This window comes from Aethalodelphis obliquidens, unplaced genomic scaffold (genome assembly GCF_003676395.1).
Source record: "Aethalodelphis obliquidens isolate GAN/ISIS:26980383/991018 unplaced genomic scaffold, ASM367639v1 scaffold20, whole genome shotgun sequence".
NCBI lineage: Eukaryota > Metazoa > Chordata > Mammalia > Artiodactyla > Delphinidae > Aethalodelphis > Aethalodelphis obliquidens.
Genome location: NW_020837964.1, coordinates 1,160,251 through 1,183,215, shown reverse-complemented (window position 1 = coordinate 1,183,215; position 22,965 = coordinate 1,160,251). Strand labels below are relative to the sequence as shown.

Below are 22,965 nucleotides of genomic sequence, written 5' to 3'. Positions count from 1 at the left end.
CCCGCCGCCCGCCGAGGCCGACGAGCAGCGCTCGCCGCCGGGCCCCGGGGCGCGCGAGAACGAGGCGGGGGGCGCGGCTACGCCCGAGGCGGAGACCGAGGCCGAGGCGGGCGGCCGGGGCAGCGAAGGCAGCCCAAGCCCGGGCAGCGGGGCAGACGAGGACGACGACCCCCGCCGGACGCTGTGCGAGGCCTGCAACATCCGCTTCAGCCGCCACGAGACCTATACGGTGCACAAGCGGTACTACTGCGCCTCTCGTCACGACCCGCCGCCGCGCCGGCCTGCGCCCGCCGGAACCTCCGGGACCCCCGCGCCCGCTGCGCCGCCCGTGCGCACGCGCAGGCGCCGCAAGCTCTACGAACTGCACGTGGCCGGACCCGCCCCGCCCCCGGTCGGACCCGCCCCGTCCCCGGTCGGACCCGCCCAGCCCGTCGCGCCAGGCCACGCCCCCACGCCGCCTGCGTCGCCGGCGCCGCGGCCCGGAAGCGGAAATGGAGGCGGAGGTGGAAGCGGCCAAGACCCGGCGGAAGGCCCCATCGACCTGAGCAAAAAGCCGCGGCGCCAGGCTCCCGCCGCCGCTCCTGGCCCTGCGCCCGGCCTACCGGCCCTGGCCGATTACCACGAGTGCACAGCCTGCCGCGTGAGCTTCCACAGCCTCGAGGCGTACTTGGCGCACAAGAAGTTCTCGTGCCCCTCTGCCCCGCGCCGCCTGCGCGCCGCCCCCGAGGACCAGCCCGCCATCGTCTGTCCCTACTGCCCCCCGAACGGCGTGGTGCGCGGCGACCTCATCGAGCACTTCCGCCTGGCGCATGGCCTGCTGCTGGGCAAGCCCCCGGCCGGCTCCGGCCCTGGCGCCGAGGCCCGGACGCCTTCGCCCGCCGCCCCTCGCGACGGCCTCAACGGCCAGGACCCTTGGGAGCCGCCCGCCGGCAGCCCCCGGCCCGGCCCGCCCCCGGCCACGTCCCCCGAGGCCGTGCCGGCACCCCCCTCCCACTCGGACAAAGGCGTACAGACGCCCAGCCAGGGGACGCCGGCCTCCGTGCCCAACGGCAACCACAGGTACTGTCGCCTGTGCAACATCAGGTTCAGCAGCCTGTCCACTTTCATCGCCCACAAGAAGTATTACTGCTCCTCGCATGCGGCCGAGCACGTGAAGTGAGCGCCCGGCGCTGCTGCCCTGCAGGGGGACCCGGGACGCTCCAGGCACAGACCTCGTCCGAGAGGCTGCAGGGGGCAGCGCCCGCCTGGACCTTGGCACTTAATAAAGAAGTTAAGTTTGCTGAGCACAGTGGTGGAGCAGTCTAGTTCTCTGAGCGGGGGGGCCCTGCGGGGAGGGCACAGGCAGGGCCAGCAGCACCTGTAAGTACACACAGGACACTGCAGGCCGGAGTCCCGCAGTGGCCCTAAGAGCTGGATCTCGCCCCGCACCCGGGGCTGATGGCACTGCTCTGGGTCCCCTTGGGGCACGGGGAGAGCAGGCACTGCCCTTCTGGGTCCACTGTGCCCTCCAGGATCCAGCCAGAAGCTCTGGTTTGGCCACCAGACACCAAAGGGAGGAGCTTAATCCTGGCCAGCGGACAGCTCTTCCAGCTGCTCAGTGACAGGCCACCATGGAATCAGGGAGGGGAGCATGGTGGGGAGGATGAAGCCCTGCAGTTGCCGAGGCTGATGCGAGAGAAGGGAGAGTGGGAGAGTGAGCCGCTGACGGGCACTGGGGCCCACAGCGAGCGGGCACTGGGGCCCACAGCGAGCGGGCACTGGGGCCCACAGCGAGCGGGCACTGGGACCTGGGGGCTGCGGTGGGCACGAGGCTGGGGCCACACCACCCCCAGTCTGCCCTGCTGCTGCTGACCATGACCTGGGCCAAACCCAAGCAGGAGGAGCCCAACTGTGGTCCTGGCACGTGGCAGCTGGGGGGCTGTGGGCACCCTCCAGCCTGGTGTCCCTGTTTGCAGTACAGAATGTCTCTTCCGATATACCAGGCCGCCTACTGCAGATGAAAGTGAAACCTGACCTCTCACCTTTCTCTGCCTCTGAACATCAGATGTGCTTCCTGCCACCCACCCAGACTCACTCACCTGCTCGATCGAGGCAGGTTTCCTCCCGCCCAGCCCTCAGGGGTGACAGGCTAAGGAGCTTGTGTTCGGACAGGAACAGTCCCCACACCTCGCCCACAGGTACATGGGACACGGCCCCCTCCCGCTTGCCCCCAGCTGGCCCTGAGTACCAGGGTGTGACCAGGGCTGCTGGACAGTCGGGGGCCCCAGGAGCCAAGCTGCTTTCCTGGTAAATGCCCCACGTTGTGAAGACCTTCCTGGCTCTGCTCTCCTGGACTGGGGCAGGGAGGCTCCCAGACCCCTCAACTCTGCTCACTGTTGCACCCCGGAGAGTCTGAGGCTCCGCCTCTTGAGTCCCACCACCAAGTGCGGCAGATGTCATTCACCCTAAGGCAGGGGGAACGTCCCTGTGTGCTGATATGCACAGATGCTCAAAGGGGAAGGATGGGGGAGACACGGGAAGGCAGGGGAAGCATCTGTGCTCGCCCCCACCCTTGCACCACGTGAGTGGAGGACAGCGCCACACAGAAAAGGGCCTCGGTGTCCACGCCCACCCGACCCCCACCCCAGGCCTGAACTGCTGGCCAGGCCAAGCTTTGTGCCAGGGAGGTCCTGCAGCTGGGTCCTGGGTCACATGCCCCCTGCTCTCCCCCCAACCCCGGTGCATGGCCAGCACCCTGCGGCCCTTGCCCCACTCAAGGTCCCCAGTGCTAGGCTCTCCACCCACAGCCCGGAGCCCACCTTCACCCTCCTCAGACTCCCATTTCCCACACACTGCCTCCTCTCATGCCACCCCATGTTCTCCCCGAGAACCTGCCACCACCGTCCCAGCTGCAGCCCAGGGACAGCGCTTGGCCTCCTTCCCACCTCTCTGGGAGCCCTGATGCTCCCAGACCAGCCCCCCGCCCCCATCCCCGAAGCTCACTCCACTTACGGTCCTGGGCAGGCACACGGGTTCCCGGGCCCCTATGTCTCTCTAGCCCAACCATGCCCCCCGCCCAGACCAGGGCCCCTATGTCTCTCTAGCCCAGCCATGCCCCCCGCCCAGACCAGTGCACCCACTACATGTCCCTCAAGGGCCCTGACACGTCCAAGGCTGAGCTCTCCCTGCTGCGTCTTCTCCCCACACCTGCGCAGACGTGGCCATCAACCCTCAGTGTCACAGCAGCTGTGACCACGAAACCCGCCTCTGCCCATCCTGGCCCCCAGGTCCACAAGTTCGCCTCACTTCTCTCTCAGGCCGATTCCAAACCTCAGCGCATCTCACTGCCTCCGGGGATGGCCGCCCCCGATGGACTGCACTGTCCCCCGCCAACACGACTCTTCACTGCCAGGTCGGGTGGTTGGGAGACCAGGTGGGGTCACAGCGGCTCCTGCTGCACAGAGGTGGCCGCCAGGCCCTGGTCGTCGCCCCATGGCCTGTTCATGCTGCTCCAGCGTCTCGGCGCCGCCTGCTCCCTGCAAGGGGCTGCCCTTCTCACGCTGTTTAGAGACCTTCCCTGACCCTCCGTCCTAACACCCTGCTCATTTCCCCATCATAGTGGTCACTCTTCTTACCCCCTTCTCCCTGCCCCACGGGCCTCGCCGACCTTGACCACTGCCTCCAGGGCACCTGGCCCACGGCCCGGGGAGGGGCACGTGGTCACTGCAGCCCCCCACCACGCCCCAGTCGTCACAGCCCTCTGCAAAGCCAGCCCCGCCTGCCCACCTCCTGGGTTCCCTCCTCCATCCCATTCTCTGCTGGGCTCCTGCCTTCGGCCGCCCCCCAACGCTGTGCCAATTGCACCTCCCCAAGCCAGCTCTTATCAGGTGACACTGTACACACAGCATGCACAGCACTCGGTCCACATTCAAGGCCACTGTCCAACCCCAACTCCTCCTAATTGGGTCGCCCCCCCCCCACCCCGAGTCCTGTGTGCAAACCTCATCCAGGGCTCTGCAGCCCCGCGCACCCTGCGCTCTGTGCTGCCCGTCCACCCCTGGCGAAACCCTGGCACTAGGAATCACTGCAGGTAGACGTTCCTGCCACCAGGGGTCAGCAGTGACTCGTTTACATGGGCCGGCAGGCCAGGTGCCAAGACCTCTCGGCCGGCCAGGGCACCCGCCCTCTGTCTCCTGAGGACCCAGAAAGGGTGGGAGGCGGAGGCGGGTCCCAGACGCAAAAGGAGAACGTGGAGGAGGGCGGCGTGCAGCCCGAGGACCCGTATAGTCTGGAGCCACGTGGTCTCCACCGAAGGTGCAACAGAGATGACCGGCGAGCAAGGGAGGAGCCCCGAGGGCAGGGCCCTGGGTGCGGGGGCGCACGGGAGAAGGCGGGGGGCCCAGGCAGAGTCCCGGCAGGCATCAGGCGGGTCATACAGCTGCCCGTGCAGCAGCCCTGGAGGTACAGCCTCTACCCTCCTCCCCCATCACCGTCCTCACAGGAGGACGTGGGCTCCGGGAGGGGGCGCGACCGGACATCGATCAAGCCGGTGCTGGGAGCACCACCGCTGAGCGCGCACACGGCTGCCGTGGCCACCTCCCTTCTGAGGCTCCGGCCCAGCCTTGCTCGCAGACCTGCCCTCGCCTGCTTCTCACGGGTAGCAGCTCTGAGCAGCAGAGCCCAGGCCCCCCACTGCACGGCCAAGCCCGGCCTCGGCGCCTCCGTGTGGGGACAGCCGCGGGGGACGACTTAGGAGAGCAGTTCCCTGGGACACGGTTGGTCCCCGTTCCCGAGAGCACGCTTCTCCGGGGCAGCCACGTCGCATCACCCGAGCCCCAGTGGAGAATACACATTCCAGGGGCCCCGGACGGGCTGAACAGGCCAGGGCCTGGGAATCGGCCTTGATCAGGTCCCAGCAGATTCTTCTCTGGCCAGTTTGAGAAACACCTGCAGGGCAGGTGGTCAGACACTGTTCATGCCTTTATGGTCAGCCCAGCAGGCGCAGGACGGCCCTGCCGAGGAGCCTCTGTCAGCTGGGGCAGGACGCAGCGAGGAGGGGGCTGGGCCCAGACCTCAGCCCTTCAGAACCGCACGTTCCGACACTCCGTCCCAATACCATTCTGCCTTCACTGATCACCAGATGATCCTCGGAAGCCCCGGCCCCGCTAAGTCCAGGCCACGCTGCTGAGCAGAGCCGCCGGGGGCGGCAGCCATGCCCAGACTGCGGAGGTACCCTGGGCAGAGTCCGAAGAGCACGCGGCTGGGAGAGCGAGCTGGGACTCCGAGGAGTCCGGCCGCGTTACTTAACTAGGGGCTCGCGGGTGGGAACCGCCCCCAGCCGCCGTCCCAGAGAGGAGTGCCAGGCAGCACCCCGAGGAAAGGAGGGGACCCCGCCCCTGACGCTGTGCTTGCGGGCGGCGCAGCCCCGAGTCCTGACCGGTGTGACGGGGCACCCTCGCTCCGGGAGCACGACCAGGCCCGAGGCTCCTTTGTTGCCACACGGCTGCCACCGTCACGCTCGCCCCTGATCCCCACCCCCACCCCAGAGCCTAGCAGCACGAGAACTAATGCCCCGATGGAACCAGCCTGAGCATCGGCTCCCTGCGCACCTAACATGCCCAGGGGGCGAGCAAGCCCCTCCCTACGTGCAAACGGCCGCACAGTAGCCCAGGCGCTGTGCTCAGGGGCTGGGCGCTGGGGGCTGGAATCCTGCCACCGCTGTGCTGCTGCGGCCGACCCGTCCCAGGGAAGCCGACCAGGGCACCTGCAGAGGGAAGCGGCCACCGGGACGTCCCCATGACACTGTGAGGTCGCATCAGTGGGCGACAACAGATAATTCAAAACAGAAGCTTGAGATGCAGACGTGTCTGGAGATTCAAAATAGTATAGGACTTTGCACGGCAAGAGAGGACAGGGCTGACTGGGTGTCACGAGTCTAACACCAGCTCTGAGTTACTACTCACCGCCCCCGAGACAGGGCCGCTAGCCAGTATTTCCAAGAACCCCAAAATGCAAAGGCTTTAAAAGACACCCAGGGTCTGAGGACCAAATTCTTGAGGGACACACATGTGACCTGACCCCCGCCCCTACCCAGGAGGGGCCACCCCGGGACCCACGCCACTAACTCAGTGGGAATCAAAGCAAAGGCTGTGGCCAGGGAGGATCCCGACACCACGAGGCGGCTCGAAGGACAGGAGACGACGCCCACAGCCCCGCCCCGCAGGCTCGGTTGGGAGAGGCCCTGCCCCTGCACACGCGGGAGCCCAGCCACCTCTGCCACTGGGGTCGCCCCTCGGACGCAAGAAAGCCGGGGGCGGGGAGCGGGGTACGCTGCATGAAGCCCGACTCCCCACCCCCCGGGCTGGTGGGTCTGTAACGTCTCTGAACGCGGCAGCCCCGATGGCTTGATTCCATCCACAATGTGAAGAGGCCCCAGCGGACCCCGAATCCAGATGATCCCAGCAGCCCCTTCTTGACTCCCAGGTGCAACTCTTAGAATTCTGTCGTTAACAGCCCTCTGATCAGGCCCACGGCAAGAAACGCAGCCGACAACGCCAACCTCTCCACGGAAGCTGAGGAACGAAGCCTGCTCCCCACGCGTCCCCGCCTCCGCCTGGGCCGTGCGTGGCCACGCCCCGCTCCGTGCGTGGCCACGCCCTGCTCCGCTCTGCGTGCGGGCCTGCCGAGGGGACTCAAGCTGCTCTTCACCGCCCGCAGTGAGGCCCCGCCCCACCAGGGCCAGGCGGAAAACGTAGTGTGGGGCGGGGAGGCGGAGGGCAGAGAGGGATAGCACAGCTGGCCGGCGCTTGAGACCGAAAGCACACCTGCTGCCCCCGCCCCCTGTCCACAGTCAGGTGTTTTCTGAGGCTGTGACTCGATGCTGGGTGGGAGCAGAGCTTCTAGCCAGACGAACGGCCCTCGTACACTCATGCACATGCTCCCAGCCTCTCGTCTGCAGTGGGTGAGCCGTGATCTCGTGGACGGAGCACCTTTACAGGAGCCCCTCGGGCGTGGCCGGGACACACCACTCTGCCCAGTTCTCTGGGTTCCCTGGATGTCACCTTCACGCCGCCCAGGGCCTCTACAGGGACATCCCTTACAGGCTGGTCTTTGACAGTTAAAGAGTTCCTGCAGGCCCCCTGCAGCTGACACGAATGCCCTTTATCACGCAGAGGGTAGTCAAAGCTGGACCTGCCACCTCATTAGGTCCTGCTCGAAAGCGAGGCCACTCTGAGCTCCATGGAAATCACGTCTCAGCACTCCAGGTGACAGGGCTGACCTCGTGAGTCACCACAGAGGAATCTCCCTAATGACGCTCGCCTTCCATGACACTCCAGCCACCCAGCAGAGGGCAGCTGGGAAGGAGCAAGGACACGCACACACCTCCTCTGCTTTGACACCAGCGGCTCTGAGTGTGCGCCAGGGAATCCAGGGGCGCCCCCAACCTCTCCAGAGGGCCAGCAAGGTCCTCCTTGGACCGAAGTTGCATGAGCGGCACAAAAGCCAAGGCGGGTGTGACAAGTGGACCTTAGCACGGACCGAGGCAGCAGATCTGGCAGATACGGCAATGGGCACCCTGGCCCTCCCACCCCCGTCTCACAGGAAAGCAACAGAAACCAGTTTAAATTAACAATGTCCTTGATGGGGCTTCCCTGGTGGCGCAGTGCTTGAGAGTCCGCCTGCCGATGCGGGGGACACGGGTTCGTGCCCCGGTCTGGGGAGATCCCACATGCCGCGGAGCGGCTGGGCCCATGAGCCATGGCCGCTGAGCCTGCGCGTCCGGAGCCTGTGCTCCGCAACGGGAGAGGCCACAGCAGTGAGAGGCCCGCCTTACGCCAAAAAAAAAAAAAAGAAAATGACAGCAAGGTATCAGAGTTTAAAAACGTGTAGAGGTGAAACTGCGTTTACTGTGTATAAATCACCCCAATTTAAAAAGCTCACAGCAGGATACTGAGGTGAAGGGGGGACACCTGGGGCACAGCAGCCCCATGGGACCTGAAACTCCCCGCAAGGGTCTGCGTCCTGTGAGGGTCTCTGAGCAGTGGCCCCGTCATACCTGTGCCTTTCTTCCTGAGCACGTGTGTGTGTGTGTGTGTGCGCGTGCGTGCGTGCGTGCGTGTGTGTGTGTGTCTCCCACAGATGGTGACTGCAAGCCGCAGTCCCCAGACCTTCAGAGCAGCCTCACCGTCTCTGGGCGCCCTTCCCACTCCAGACAAGGGACCGTGCCTGGGGAGGGGGACGCCCGTGGAGAAACCGCACCCTGCCACCGCCTCTGCCACGACACCTCTCCGGGAGCATAAGTGCCCTCGCACACAGGCCACTGGTGCCGTCGTGCCCAGCAGCAGCGCCCGTAGATGGCCCGTTGGTGGCAGATTGTCCAGCACCCGCTCAGAGCAAAGGAGCCCCCTGTAAGCGGCTGTGAATCGCTCGGGAGAGAGAAGACCAGACCGTCTTAAGGGCCGAGGCGCTGAGTCATGGGAGCCTTGAGGTGCTGATGGGCATTTGAGAAACTGCCGGACGCCTGTGAGGACGCGGGACACAGAGGGGCCTGGTGGTTGGGGTGTCCTAGGACCGACGGTGGCCGGGCACTCTGCTCCCGGGACAGGGCAGCTGCGCAGGGGCGTGTAGGGCCGCCCCCCGAGGACTGAGCCCCAGGAGGCTCTGGGATGGGGGTGTCTGAACGGCATTCGGTGCAGCGGCGAGCGGCAGGCCTCCCCGGGTCTGCCTCCGCCTGCTTCCAACCCTGGTCCGCTCCGCCCACCTGCAGAGAGTGTCCTGGGGCGGCCAGAGCAGAGGACCGCAGGCTGGGGGCCTCAAGGCAGGTGAGGCTGTGGGCGGGCACGGCCTCCGCAGGCTCTGGGGAGCGTGTGTCTTGCTGGCCTCGCCCCCATGCTGGTCTTGCTCAGGTCTTAGGGTCCCCGGCTGTGGGCACTTCCCTCCGAGCCCTCCCTCCGCCTTCTCTCCTCTGCGTCTGTGTCTCTCCTCTTCTGTCTCTTTTAGGGACACCCTTACGGGGTTTAGGGCCACCCTAATCCAGGATGACTTCAGTGAAATTCTCACCTTAATCCCATCTGTAAGACCCTTCTCCCAAACAAGGGCACAGGCTGAGGCACCAGGTGGACGTGAACTTGGGGGACACCTTCCAACACGATGCCCCCTGAGGCTCTCAGGGAGACGTGGCCTCCCCTCCTCCCTGGGAGCTCCTGAAGAGTCAGGGCTGCCACCTCCTTCACATCACCCGGCTCCACACAGATGGACGGACGAAAACAGCTCCATTTAATCCCTTTGCTACTCCAGGCTGCGCTGGTTTCCCCTGAGGGAAGTGCTCCGAGGAAGCTGGGGCCGGGCCAGGCGCTCTGTCGCCCGACGATGACATGACGGCTACTGCGTGTCATAGGCCTGTTTCCAAGCTGGGCCCCGCGTGGGCTCCCATCCCATGCGTGTAGCTGGGCCTCCAGGCTCCAAGTTCAGCCACCTCTGTGCTTAGCAGCAACCCTGGCTGTGACCTTGGCAGCAAACCCACCCTGAGGCCCTGGTGGGGGGGGGGAGATTGAGCCCGTTTCTTCAGCCCAAGAGAGAAAAACAGAGCAGGGTAAACAGGAAGAGCCAGAGAGATGGAGAGAAAAGGGGACGAAGGCGGGGGGGGGGGGGGGGGGGGGAGGAGCCAGGGCCGCCCGTGTCCACAGCATCCTGGGCAGCCCCCCACCTCCAGGGCTGTGGGCTCGCTGGCCGCCTCGCCCACCCTCCGAAGGGACAGCCAAGCACCCACGCCCTGCTCCGCCCAGGCCACGCCGGCGCCCCGCGGACTGTGCCGAGCCGGCCTCAGGAGGGCCGGGGGGGTCCGCCACGAGTGGTTTTCTAGCAGCTTTACCGAGGTACACCTCACATGCCATACAACTCACCCGCTTACGTGCACCACTCACCAGTTTGCCACAGATGCGCAGAGGTGTGCAGCCACTGCCACCGTCAAGTTCAGAACAGTCTCATCACCCCCAACCTCCACGGCGCCCCCCCCCCAGCCCCCCGCAACGACGATGGACTCTGTCTCTGCAGATTCACCCGTCCCGGCCGTTTCACATGCACGGAATCACTCATGCGTGTCCTCGTGTCTGGCTTCTGTCTCTCAGCGCGTTTTCCAGGTGCGTCCAGGCTGTGTCGGTGCCGCTCTCCCGTTAAGGCAGCGTAGTATTCCGCCGCGTGCCTGAACCGCATGCCGCTGCTCATTCGGTGACGCGCACTGTTTAGCTACGTGAACGACGCTGCTGCCGGCATCCACGCGCACGTGTCTGTGTGGATGTGCACGTCCATTTCTCTGGGCAGACACCCGGGCGTGGAATCGCGGGGTTCCGCGCTAACCGTGTCTTTAACCTTTTGGGGAAACACCAGACCGGTTTCCACCCGCCCCAGCAGCGACAGGGCCTGCTTTCTCCCCGCCCTCATCCACACTCGCTGTCTCTGACACTCTCCTGAGCTGTCCTGTCCCCCAGGTGTGCGGCAGTGCCTCACTGCAGTTTCATCTGCATTTGCTGATGGCTAATGTTGGCCATCTTTTCCTGTGCTTGTTGGTCATTCGTATTTCTTTGGAGAAGTGACTCTTCAGACCCTTTGCCCGTTCCTACAAGGTTTTTATGTTCACTTTGAAGTGAAAAAACAGAACCTGGAGGTCATCGAGTCTAAAAATGATAGGAACGGGCTCTGGCCTCAGACACCCAATCCCACCTTGGTGCCTCCCAGCCACACGGCCACGAGCAGCTCACCTCCAGGACCCCTGGTGTCCTCGCCAGCCCAACGGGGTGAGGGCATGCCCACAGCAGGAACTCCGTAGTGAAGTTCACAGAGCGCCACGGCAGAGCCCTTCTGAACCCGAGCCCCAGGGCAGGCGGCGTGACCATGTCCCACCTCTGCAGGCAGAAGAGCAGTCGGGCACCCAGAGCCAGCAGGTGGAGGCGGAGTGGCGGGGAGAATGAACACCCCTGTCCCCAAGGGGACAGAAGCAGAGCTGGGGGCAACGCTTGTCCTGAACCGACAGATTCTAGGTGGGCTCTGGGGAGGGAGAATAGGAGGAGGACACAGAGGACACGCAGACGACGCAGGCGAGAGGCCCAGCTCGCCCAGCTCCACTCCCTGAGCTCGCCTCGCCGTGTCTGTGAAATGGGAAGGTCTCGCAGGATCCCACCACACCCTCAAGGCTCAGGGGTAGACGCCACTCTCCCAGCAGTACCGTCCCATTCACCCCACAGGAGTCAGAAAGGGCTCCAGGCCCCCAGCCCCGGCAGGCTGGGACCCGTGTCACCTGGCGGGGCCACTGCCGCCCTTCCTTCCACAGGGTGTCACGCAGCGAATCCCAGGGACCTCCTTGGTTCCAGCCCGAGCTCAAGGCTGGACTGCTTGTCCATGGGCCCCTGAGCGGCCCAGCTGAGGGTCCCTGCTCTGCCCACCAGGTCCACCCCCTCCGACCTGGCCTGGCACGTGGCTCACCCGAGGGGGTCAGTGGTGGGTCTCGGAGCTGCAGGCTGGAGAGGACAAGGCCCCCAGAGCAGGGCCCCCAGGCTTTGGAAATTCACAAACCGAAAACTGTTCACAATGACCTCTGGTCTCTCTCCTTCTCTCTTCTGCTTCCTTCCTTCCCCAGATACATTCAGTTTTTAAAACTACTGTTTAATCATCTCAGTATTTCATAAAAACACATTTTAACATAAAAATGTTAGGAGGAGGACATAATCTCAGAACAAAACAGAGTCTTTTACGTGAAGCAAATTTGACTTCATGAAATCCCCAATTTTGCTCTAATTTCACTGCAGCGTCATAGAAACTCTGCCACAGAGCACAGGTCCCTGGGTCAGGGCTTGGGAACTCTGTTCCCATCTGAAGCTTCCTGCCCCAACTTCCTTTTACAGAGGACGAAACAGAGGGTCCAAGGGGTTAAACGCCTGTCACTGGCAGTGCTAGGCAGGACCCTGCTCTCCATGCCACAGCACAGAGACCCAAATCGGGCTGCGTTTAGCCAGAATCCACCCCGAGCTTGCACATTCACCCCGACGTGCAGACACCCCCTTCTACACTTCCAGCTCACTGCATCACCCCCGAAGGAGACCCCCTCCACCAGCACTCGCGCCCCAATCCGCTCACCCCTGCAGCCTCTCATCTGCTCCATCTCTGAGGACTTGCCTGTTCTGCGCGCTTCCTGGAAGTGGAATCCCGCCTCCCGGGCCTCGGGCACCTGGCTTGGCTCACTTGCACACTCCCGGGGCTGTCCGCACTGCTGCGCGTGTCCAAACCCCCGCCTTAAGGCTGGCCAGCGTGCCGCCATGTGTAGGCTGAGCTCTGTGCAACCACGATCCCGGGAGGCACGTCTGACTTGTCAGGTTTTACGTGTGTTCGTGGCAGCTGGGAGGCGACAGCTCTGAAGCACGAGGCTGGTAGCACTGAACCCTGTCAGCCCCACTGAGTGGCCTGTCCTGCTTCCTCTCACCGTCCCTAAGATGACGCCCAGGAAAGCCCCTGCCTGCCCCAGGGACACGAGTCATGGCCGTCGTCTCTCCAGAAAGCAGTGACCCTGCCCAGGGGCCCATCGCGTGACACCTGGCCAGCTGCATCCCCACGCCCCTGGGGTCTGGCTTCTTGCAAGGCAGACTCCGGCCCAGTTGTCCCTGGTTGCCCCCAGCCGCGTGAACCTGAGCCTCGCCCCTCACTTCCACACGCCTTCCTGTGTGCTGTCCCCTCTGGCTGGGGTACCCTTCCTGACCTTCCCCACCCCCAAGTGTTGCTCCCTCCTCAGGACCCAAGTACTGTTACCCACTGCTCTCACAAAGGGACCGGAGTAACCTCTCCTTCCTCGGAACGCCCTCCCTTGGGGCCGGTCGTGGGCTGAATGATGTCCCCTCGAAAGGTATGTCCACGTCCTGACCCCCTGCACCCGTGGATGTGGCCTTATTTGGAAATAGGGCCTTTGCAGATGTCAGCTGGTTAAACTGAGGTCATTCTACGTTCGGGTGTGTCCTGAATTCAGTATAGGGATTGGGGTCCATATAAGAAGAGACCGGGACATGCAGAGACCCAAAGACACAGGGCGAGGCCGGGAGGCACAGAGGCAGAGATGAGAGGGATGCAGCCACAAGCTCAGGACTCTAGCAATCTCTGAAGCTGGAGGAGGGAAGGAAGCCCCCACCCCTGGGGCCTCTGGACACCTTGATTTCACACTTGTCGCCTCCAGAACCAGGAGAGAATTAGACGTCTGTGTTTTAAGGCCCCAGCGTGTGGCACTCTGTCAGCTGTGCGAAGCTCATGTGGGGCCTTATAATTTATACCGTGAATAATCATCCTTTATAAGTGGATTTACCTGCTGTGTCAGGCAGAAGCCTCCTTGAAGACAAAGCCCGCATTTATTATCGCTCCACCCACAGCCTGGCACTCGGCAGCGGCTGGAGGATGGGGCGGGGGGGCGCGGTGGACAGCTGGGCAGCTCCTCCTGGACCCTGCCCCACGGATGAGGAAGGCCCTTCAAAGGCCAGTGTCCCCAAGTCCCCAAGAGTCAACAGCCGTCAGCATCTCCGTGGTTTTTTTCTTTCTTTTTAAGTGCTTTCTTTACTTCTTTTTTTAAAGCATATTTCCCTTTCACTTCTTTGTGTTTTGGCCACACTGCGCGGCATGGGGGATGGTTCCCTGAGCAGGGCTCGAACCCAGGCCTCCGCAGTGAAAGCAGCGAGTCCTAACTGCTAGGCCACCAGGGGACTCCTGTGTTTTTTCCTAAAGCCACAGGTTTGAAGCACTGCAGGTGATGTGCGTTCATGTGCCTCCCCCGAACCTGCCGTGAAAAGCAAGTGAAATGGGCATTTGGGAGGTGGCACGTCGTCATCCCGTGAGGCCACACGTTAGATGTGAGAGCGTATCGACGCTCAGTTAAAGGCAGTGTGTGTCGGGGGGTGCTGTGCTGGCCAGACGACACTTCCCCATCGAGCGGGGTCTGGGGAGGAGGGACGCAGCCGGTCAGCGTTCCCTGGACAGGGGTGCACAGGCCCCGGGCTGGCTGGGAGGACCCAGGCCGTGCAGAACTGGCACGGGTGGCCGCTCTGGGAGGGGGCACCCCCGGGACTCCCACTGGCATTCGGAGCTGTCTCCTCCACTCCCTTAAGTGGGGTGAGGGGCAGGGGTGGCAGGATCATCAATCGGTCTAGAGAAAACGACAGGGCTTCAGTGAAAGCACCAGTGTTTCCAGAGCCTCGGCCCGCGCTGGCCGCGGCCACTCCACCACCGCGGAGCAAAGCCCTCCAGCTCTTGCTGGTGCTCTTGTCACAGATGATTCCAGCTAAGAGAGGGACAGGTGTCTGAAGGGGTCACTGGGAGGCCCTGGTTAGGCGGGGACTTTGTCCCCTATGGCTCAAAACAGCACATGCCCACCCACTCATAGTGGGATTCATCACAAGTTTCACAAGGATGGTTCAACATATGCAAAATCAATATGATACGCCACATGAACAAGAGTCAAAAACCACATGATCACGGCAATAGATGCAGAAAAAGTATTTGACAAAATTCAAAATCCATTCACGATAAAAACTCTTAAAGTGGGTATAGACAGAACAAATCTCACCATAATGAAAGCTATTTATGACAAACCCACAGTCAACATAATACTCAATGGTGAAAAGCTGAAAGCCTTCCTGCTAAAATCTGGAACGAGACAAGGAGGCCCACTCTCACCTCTCTATTCAACATAGTGTTGGAAAATTCTAGCCACAGCAGTCAGACAAGAGGAGGAAGCAAAAGTATCCAGATTGGAAGGGAAGAGGTAAAATTGTCATTATATGCAGATAACATAATTTTATATATAGAAGACCCTAAAGACTCCACACAAAAACTATCAGAACTGATAAATGAATTCAGCAAGGTGGCAGGATACAAGGTTAATGTACAGAAATCGGTTGCATCTCTTTACATTAACAATGAAAGATCAGAAGGGAACGTAAAACAAAAATTTAAAAACCTCTCAAAATCACAACTACAAAAATAAAATATTTAGGAATAAGCCTGACCAAGGGAAAGACTTTAACGCAGACAGCTATAAAATGTTAATAAAGGAAACTGAAGATGATTCAAAGAAAGGAAAAGATATCCCATGCTCTTGACTGGAAGAATTCATACTATTAAAATGGCTATACTTCCCAAAGTAATCTACATATCTAATGTGATCCCTATCAAATTGCCCATGACATTTTTCACAGAACTGGGACAAATAATCCTAAAATTCATACGGAACCTTAAAAGACCCAGAATTGCCAAAGCAATCCTGTAGAAAAAGAACAAAGCAGGAGGCATAACCCTTCAGACAATACTACAAAACTACAGTAATCAAAACAGCATGCTGTTGGCACAGTAACAGACATATGGATCAACAGAACAGAAATAAACCCATACACCTACGGTCAATTAATCTTCAACAAAGGAGGCAAGAATATACAATGGGAAAAAGACAGTCTCTTCAGCACGTGGTGCTGGGACAGCCACATGTAAATCAATGAACTCAGAACATACCCTCACACCATGCACAAAAATAAACTCAAAATGGCTTAAAGACTTAAACATAAGACATGACACCATAAAACTCCTACAAGAGATCATAGGCAAAACATTCTCTGACATAAATTGTACCACTGTTTTCTTAGGTCAGTCTCCCAAGGCAATAGAAATAAAAACAAAAATAAACAAGTGAGACCTAATCAAACTTACAAGCTTTTGCACAGCAAAGGAAACCATAAACAAAACGAAAACACAACCTACAGAATGGGAGAAAATATGTGCACAAGATGCAACCGACAAGGGCTTAATTGCCAAAAGGTACTAACAGCTCATACAACTCAACAACAACAACAACAAAAACCACCCAATCACAAATATGGGCAGAAGACCTAAATAGACATTTCTCCAAAGAAGAAATACAGATAGCCAATAGGCAGATGAAAAGATGCTCAACATCACTAATTATTAGAGAAATGCAAATCAAAACTACAATGAGGTATCACCTCATGCTGGTCAGAATGGCCATCATTAAAAACTCTACAAATAAATTCTGAAGAGGATGTGGATAAAAGGGAACACTCCTACACTGTTGGTGGGAATGTAAGTTGATGCAGCCACTATGGAAAACAGTATAGAGGTTCCTCAAAAAACTAAAAACAGAATTATTATATGATCCAGCAATCCCACTCCTGGGCATATAACGAGACAAAACTCTAATTCAAAAAGATACACACACCCCTATGTTCATAGCAGCACTATTCACAATAGCCAAGACATGGCCTGAATGTCCAACAACAGATGGAAAAAGAAGATGTGGTGTATATATATATATACATACATACATACACAAGCACACATACACACACACAATGGAATACTACTCAGCCATAAAAAAGAAAATAATGCCATTTGCAGCAATGTGGATGCAACTAGAGATCATACTACATGAAGTCAGAAAGAGAAAGACAAATACCACACGATATCACTTATAAGTGGAATCTGAAATACGACAAATGAACCTATCTATGAAACAGAAACAGACTCACAGACACACTAGTGGTTGCCAAGGGGGAGGGAGAGGGGTGGAGTAAGAGGTTGGGGTGAGCAGATGTATGCTTTTATATATGGAATGGATAAACAACAAGGTCCTACTGTATAGCACAGAGAACTATATTTCAGTCCCATGACAAACCATGATGGAAAAGGATATTAAAAAAAAAGTATACATATGTGTAACTGAATCACTGCTATACAGCAGAAACTAACACAACATTGTAAATCAACTATACTTCAATTTAAAAAATGAGAAAAATAAGAACTGATAAGACAAAATACATTTCTACAATATAATCAGAATAAACACAGGGTAAGAGATACTTACATTGAAGTATAGTTGATTTACCATGTTGTGTTACTTTCCGGTGTACAGCAGTGATTTGGCTATACATTTATCGATTGTTTTCCATTATAGGTTATTATAAGATATTGAATGCAGTTCTCTGTGCTATGCAATACATCCTTGCTGATTTTCTATTTTATACGAAGTCATGTGTATCTGTTAAACTTATACTAATTTATCCCTCCCCCTCTCTTTTCCCCTTTGGTAACCATAAGTTTGTTTTCTATGTCTGTAAGTCTGTTTCTATTGTGTACCTAGGTTAATTTGTATTATTTTTTTAGATATTACATATAAGGGATATCATATGAAATTTGTCCTTTCTCTGCCTTCACTTAGTATGATAATCTCTAGGTCCATCCATGTTGCTGCAAATGACATTATTTCATTCTTTTTGTGGCTGAGTAATATTCCATTGTACATATGTACCACAACTTCTTTATCCATTCATCTGTCAACGGACACTTAGGTGGCTTCCATGTCCTAGCTATTGTGAACAGTGCTGCTGTGAACATTGGGGGACAGGTATCTTTTTGATGCTGTGGGCTTTGCCCCATCCCCCCTCACTCCCGACTCCCCCCTGCACAACCCAGTGGCCCTCCAGCTCCACAAGACACTCCCGACTCCCAGCCCCCATCACGGGGGGCCCACTGCTCACAGACAGACAGACAGACAACACTGGCCAGGCCCCCGCAGGCTTAACACTCCTGCTCTTACACACACTTCATGCCCCTGTTCCTCTGCACTACCCCCTTGCTCCCAATTACACTGTGATGCAAGTGGGAATGTCACTTCCTAACCCTTTTCAGGTCACCTGAGGGGGGGGGGCTGTGTGAGGGCAAACAGATTAAAATAGGGAAAAAATTAATTCTCCGGGTGCAAAAAGGGAATGGGACCATCCCCTCTCTTTCCTTAGAGCATTTTTAAAAACCTGTAAATTCTCTCTGCCTCTTCTGAAATGGATGTCATTTTATAAACAGTTACATAAGCCTCTTGCAGGTTTTACGACCCAGGACCATCTTTCTCAAGCACCTGGGAGCTGCCTCTTTGAATGTGAGCCTTAGAAAGGTGGCTCCCTATCTACCCCCAGTTTCCATGGGGGCAAGTGCCTGGCTCCAGGCTGAAACCCCACTCCTGAGAGATGCCGGAACTTTTCTTGTCCCTTTAGATAAAGGCAATTAGCTAACACAGATGCCCCCAGTTAGAGGCGGAGTTGGCGTGAACTGTGTGTGACAAATGGCACTGTCAAGGCCTCCTACATAAGGACTAATTCTTGTCTGTCCTGGGAACGTGTGTCTAATGGGCTGAATCTTCTTGGCTAAATGAAAGGGTGAGCTTCCCTCATGTGTGCAACAGCCTAGTGGGTGTGATGAGCAACCCATTCCAGTTTCATGCTTATTCAATCATGAAACTGTCCTCTCTATTGTACCCTGTGGAGAGGTTTTCTGGGTTGGCAGGAGGTTTTGTTCTAATCATACACGCTCACCTCAGAGATACTGCGGATTTGGGTCCAGACCATCGCAGGCAGTAAAGCAAGCATGGCAATAAGGTGAGGCACGTGAATTCTTTGCTTTCCCAGTGCATATGAAAGTGATGTTTACACTACACTGTAGTCTGTTAAGTGTGTGGTAGCATCATGTATAAAAAATGATGTGCAAACCGTAATTAAACATACTTTACAGGGACTTCACTGGTGGCAGAGTGGTTAAGCATCTGCCTGCTGACCAGAGGGCAGACAGCAGAAGCAAGAACTACAGTCCTGCAGCCTGTGGAACAAAACCCACACACACAGAAAGACAGACAAGATGAAAAGGCAGAGGGCTATGCACCAGATGAAGGAACACGATAAAACCCCAGAAAAACAACTAAATGAAGTGGAGATAGGCAACCTTCCAGAAAAAGAATTCAGAATAATGATAGTGAAGATGATCCAGGACCTCGGAAAAAGAATGCAGGCAAAGATCGAGGAGATGCAAGAAATGTTTAACAAAGACCTAGAAGAATTAAAGAACAAACTAACAGAGATGAACAATACAATAACTGAAATGAAAACTACAATAGAAGGAATCCATAGCAGAATAACTGAGGCAGAAGAACGGATAAGTGACCTGGAAGACAGAATGGTGGAATTCACGGCTGCGGAGCAGACTAAAGAAAAAAGAATGGAAAGAAATGAAGACAGCCTACGAGACCTCTGAGACAACATTAAACGTAATAGCATTCACATTATAGGGGTCCCAGAAGGAGAAGAGAGAGAGAGAGGACCTGAGAAAATATTTGAAGAGATTATATAGTTGAAAATTTCCCTAACATAGGAAAGGAAATAGCCACCCAAGTCCAGGAAGCAGAGAGAGTCCCATAAAGGATAAACCTAAGGAGAAACACGCCGAGACACACAGTAATCAAACTGGCAAAAATTAAAGACAAAGAAAAATTATTGAAAGCAGCAAGGGAAAAACAACAAATAACATACAAGGGAACTCCCATTAGGTTAACAGCTGATTTCTCAGCAGAAACTCTACAAGCCAGAAGGGAGTAGCATGACATATTTAAAATGCTGAAAGGGAAGAACCTACAACCAAGATTACTCTACCCGGCAAGGATCTCATTCAGATTCAATGAAGGAATCAAAAGCTTTACAGACAAGCAAAAGCTAAGAGAATTCAGCACCACAAAAGCAGCTCTACAACAAATGCTAAAGGAACTTCTCTAAGTGGGAAACACAAGAGAAGAAAAGGACCTACAAAAACAAACCCAAAACAATTAAGAAAAAGGTTAATAGGAACATACATATCAATAATTACCTTAATGTGAATGGATTAAATGCTCCAACCAAAAGACACAGGCTCACTGAATGGATACAAAAACAAGACCCATATATATATGCTGTCTACAAGAGACCCACTTCAGACCTAGGGACACATACAGACTGAAAGTGAGGGGATGGAAAAAGATATTCCATGCAAATGGAAATCAAAAGAAAGCTGGAGTAGCAATACTCATATCAGATAAAATAGACTTTAAAATAAAGAATGTTACAAGAGACAAGGAAGGACACTACATAATGATCAAGGGGTCAATCCAAGAAGAAGATATAACAACTATAAATATATATGCACCCAACACAGGAGCACCTCAATACATAAGGCAACTGCTGACAGCTCTAAAAGAGGAAATCAACAGTAACACGATAATGGTGGGGGACTTTTAACACCTCACTTACACCAATGGACAGATCATCCAAACAGAAAATCAATAAGGAAACACAAGCTTTAAGTGACACAATAGACCAGAGAGATTTAATTGATATTTATAGGACATTCCATCCAAAAACAGCAGATTACACTTTCTTCTCAAGTGCGCACAGAACATTCTCCAGGATAGATCACATCTTGGGTCACAAATCAAGCCTCAGGAAATTTAAGAAAATCTAAATCATATCAAGCATCCTTTCTGACCACAACGCTATGAGATTAGAAATCAATTACAGGGAAAAAAACATAAAAAACACAAACACATGGAGGCTAAACACTACGTTACTAAATAACCAAGAGATCACTGAAGAAATCAGAGAGGAAATCAGAAAATACCGAGAGACAAATGACAATGAAAACACGACGATCCAAAACCTATGGGATGCAGCAAAAGCAGTTCTAAGAGGGAAGTTTATAGCAATACAATCTTACCTCAAGAAACAAGAAAAATCTCAAATAAACAATCTAACCTCACACCTAAAGGAACCAAAGAAAGAAGAACAAACAAAACTCAAAGTTACTAGAAGGAAAGAAATCATAAAGATCACAGCAGAAATAAATGAAATAGAAACAAAGAAAGCAATAGCAAAGATCAATAAAACTAAAAGCTGGTTCTTTAAGAAGATAAACAAAAATGATAAACCTTTAGCCAGACTCAGGAAAAAGAGGGAGAGGACTCAAATCAATAAAATTAGAAATGAAAAAGGAGAAGTTACAACAGACACCACAGAAATACAAAGCATCCTAAGAGACTACTACAGGCAACTCTACGCCTATAAGCTGGACAATGCTGAAGAAATGGACAAATTCTTAGAAAGGTATAACCTTCCAAGACCAAACCAGGAAGAAACAGAAAATATGAACAGACCAATCACAAGTAATGAATTTGAAACTGTGATTCAAAATCTTCCAACAAACAAAAGTCCAGGACCAGATGGCTTCACAGGTGAATTCTATCAAACATTGAGAGAAGAGCTAACACCCATCCTTCTCAAACTCTTCCAAAAAATTTCACAGGAAGGAACGCTCCCACACTCATTCTACGAGGCCACCATCACCCTGATACCAAAACCAGACAAAGATACTACAAAAACAGAAAATTACAGACCAATATCACAGATGAATATAGATGCAAAAATCCTCAACAAAATACTAGCAAACAGGATCCAACAACACATTAAAAGGATCATACACCATGATCAAGTGGGACTTATCCCAGGGATGCAAGGATTCTTCAATATACGCAAATCAGTCAATGTGATACACCATATTAACAAATTGAAGAATAAAAACCATATGATCATCTCAATAGATGCAGAAAAAGCTTTTGACAAAATTCAACACCCATTTATGATAAAAACTCTCCAGAAAGAGGGCACAGAGGGAACCTACTTCAACATAATAAAGGCCAGATATGACAAACCCACAGCAAACATCATTCTCAATGGTGAAAAACTGAAAGCATTTCCTCTAAGATCAGGAACGAGACAAGGATGTCCACTCTCACCACTTTTATTCAACATTGTTTTGGAAGTTTTAGCCACGGCAATCAGAGAAGAAAAAGAAATAAGAGGAATACAAATTGGAAAAGAAGAAGTAAAACTGTCACTCTTTGCAGATGACATGATACTATACATAGAGAATCCTAAAGATGCCACCATAAAACTACTAGAGCTAATCAATGAATTTGGTAAAGCTGCAGGATACAAAATTAATGCACAGAAATCTCTGGCATTCCTATACACTAATGATAAAAATCTGAAAGAGAAATTAAGGAAACACTCCCATTTACCACTGCAACAAAAAGAATAAAATACCTAGGAATAAACCTACCTAGGGAGACAAAAGACCTGTATGCAGAAAACTATAAGACCCTGATGAAAGAAATTAAAGATGATACCAGCAGGGCTTCCCTGGTGGCGCGGTGGTTGAGAGTCCGCCTGCCGATGCAGGGGACACGGGTTCGTGCCCCGGAGCGGCTGGGCGGGCGGAGCGGCTGGGCCCGTGAGCCATGGCCGCTGAGCCTGCCTGTCCGGAGGCTGTGCTCTGCAACGGGAGAGGCCACGGCAGTGAGAGGCCCACGTACAGCAAAAAAAAAAAAAAGATGATACAAGCAGATGGAGAGATATACCATGTTCTTGGATTGGAAGACTCAATACTGTGAAAATGACTATACTACCCCAAACAATCTACAGATTCAATGCAATCCCTATCAAATTACCAATGGCATTTATTACAGAAGTAGAACAAAAAAACCTTAAAATGTGTATGGAGACACAAAAGACCGGGATAGACAAAGCAGTCTTAAGGGAAAAAAATGAAGCTGGAGGAATCAGACTCCCTGAATTCAGACTATACTACAAAGCTAGAGTAATCAAGACAGTACGGTACTGGCACATAAACAGAAATATAGATCAATGGAACAGGATAGATAGCCCAGAGATAAAGCCACGCACCTATGGTCAACTAATCTATGAAAAAGGAGGGAAGGATATACCATGGAGAAAAGACAGTCTCTTCAATGAGTGCTGCTGGGAAAACTGGACAGCTACATGGAAAAAAATGAAATTAGATCACTCCCTAACACCATACACAAATATAAACTCAAAATGGACTAGAGACCTAAATGTAAGACCAGACACTATAAAACTCTTAGAGGAAAACATAGGAAGAACACTCTTTGACATAAATCACAGCAAGATCTTTTTTGATCCACCTCCTAGAGTAATGGAAATAAAAACAAAAATAAACAAATGGGACCTAATAACACTTAAAAGCTTTTGTACAGCAAAAGAAACTACAAACACGACAAAAAGACAA

The 22,965-nt window shown here is 54.6% G+C and overlaps 1 protein-coding gene across 1 annotated transcript in view; it reads left to right on the top strand.

Annotated features, from left to right (window-relative positions):
- The window catches only part of ZFPM1 (zinc finger protein, FOG family member 1), a 73,830-nt gene extending 72,547 nt beyond the window's left edge, over nt 1–1,283 (top strand). The window contains 1 exon segment of the mRNA XM_027119007.1: nt 2–1,283. Within this exon segment, the coding sequence (XP_026974808.1) occupies nt 2–1,159 (1,158 nt within the window). The 3' untranslated portion in view covers nt 1,160–1,283.
- The last annotated feature ends 21,682 nt before the right edge of the window (nt 1,284–22,965 follow it).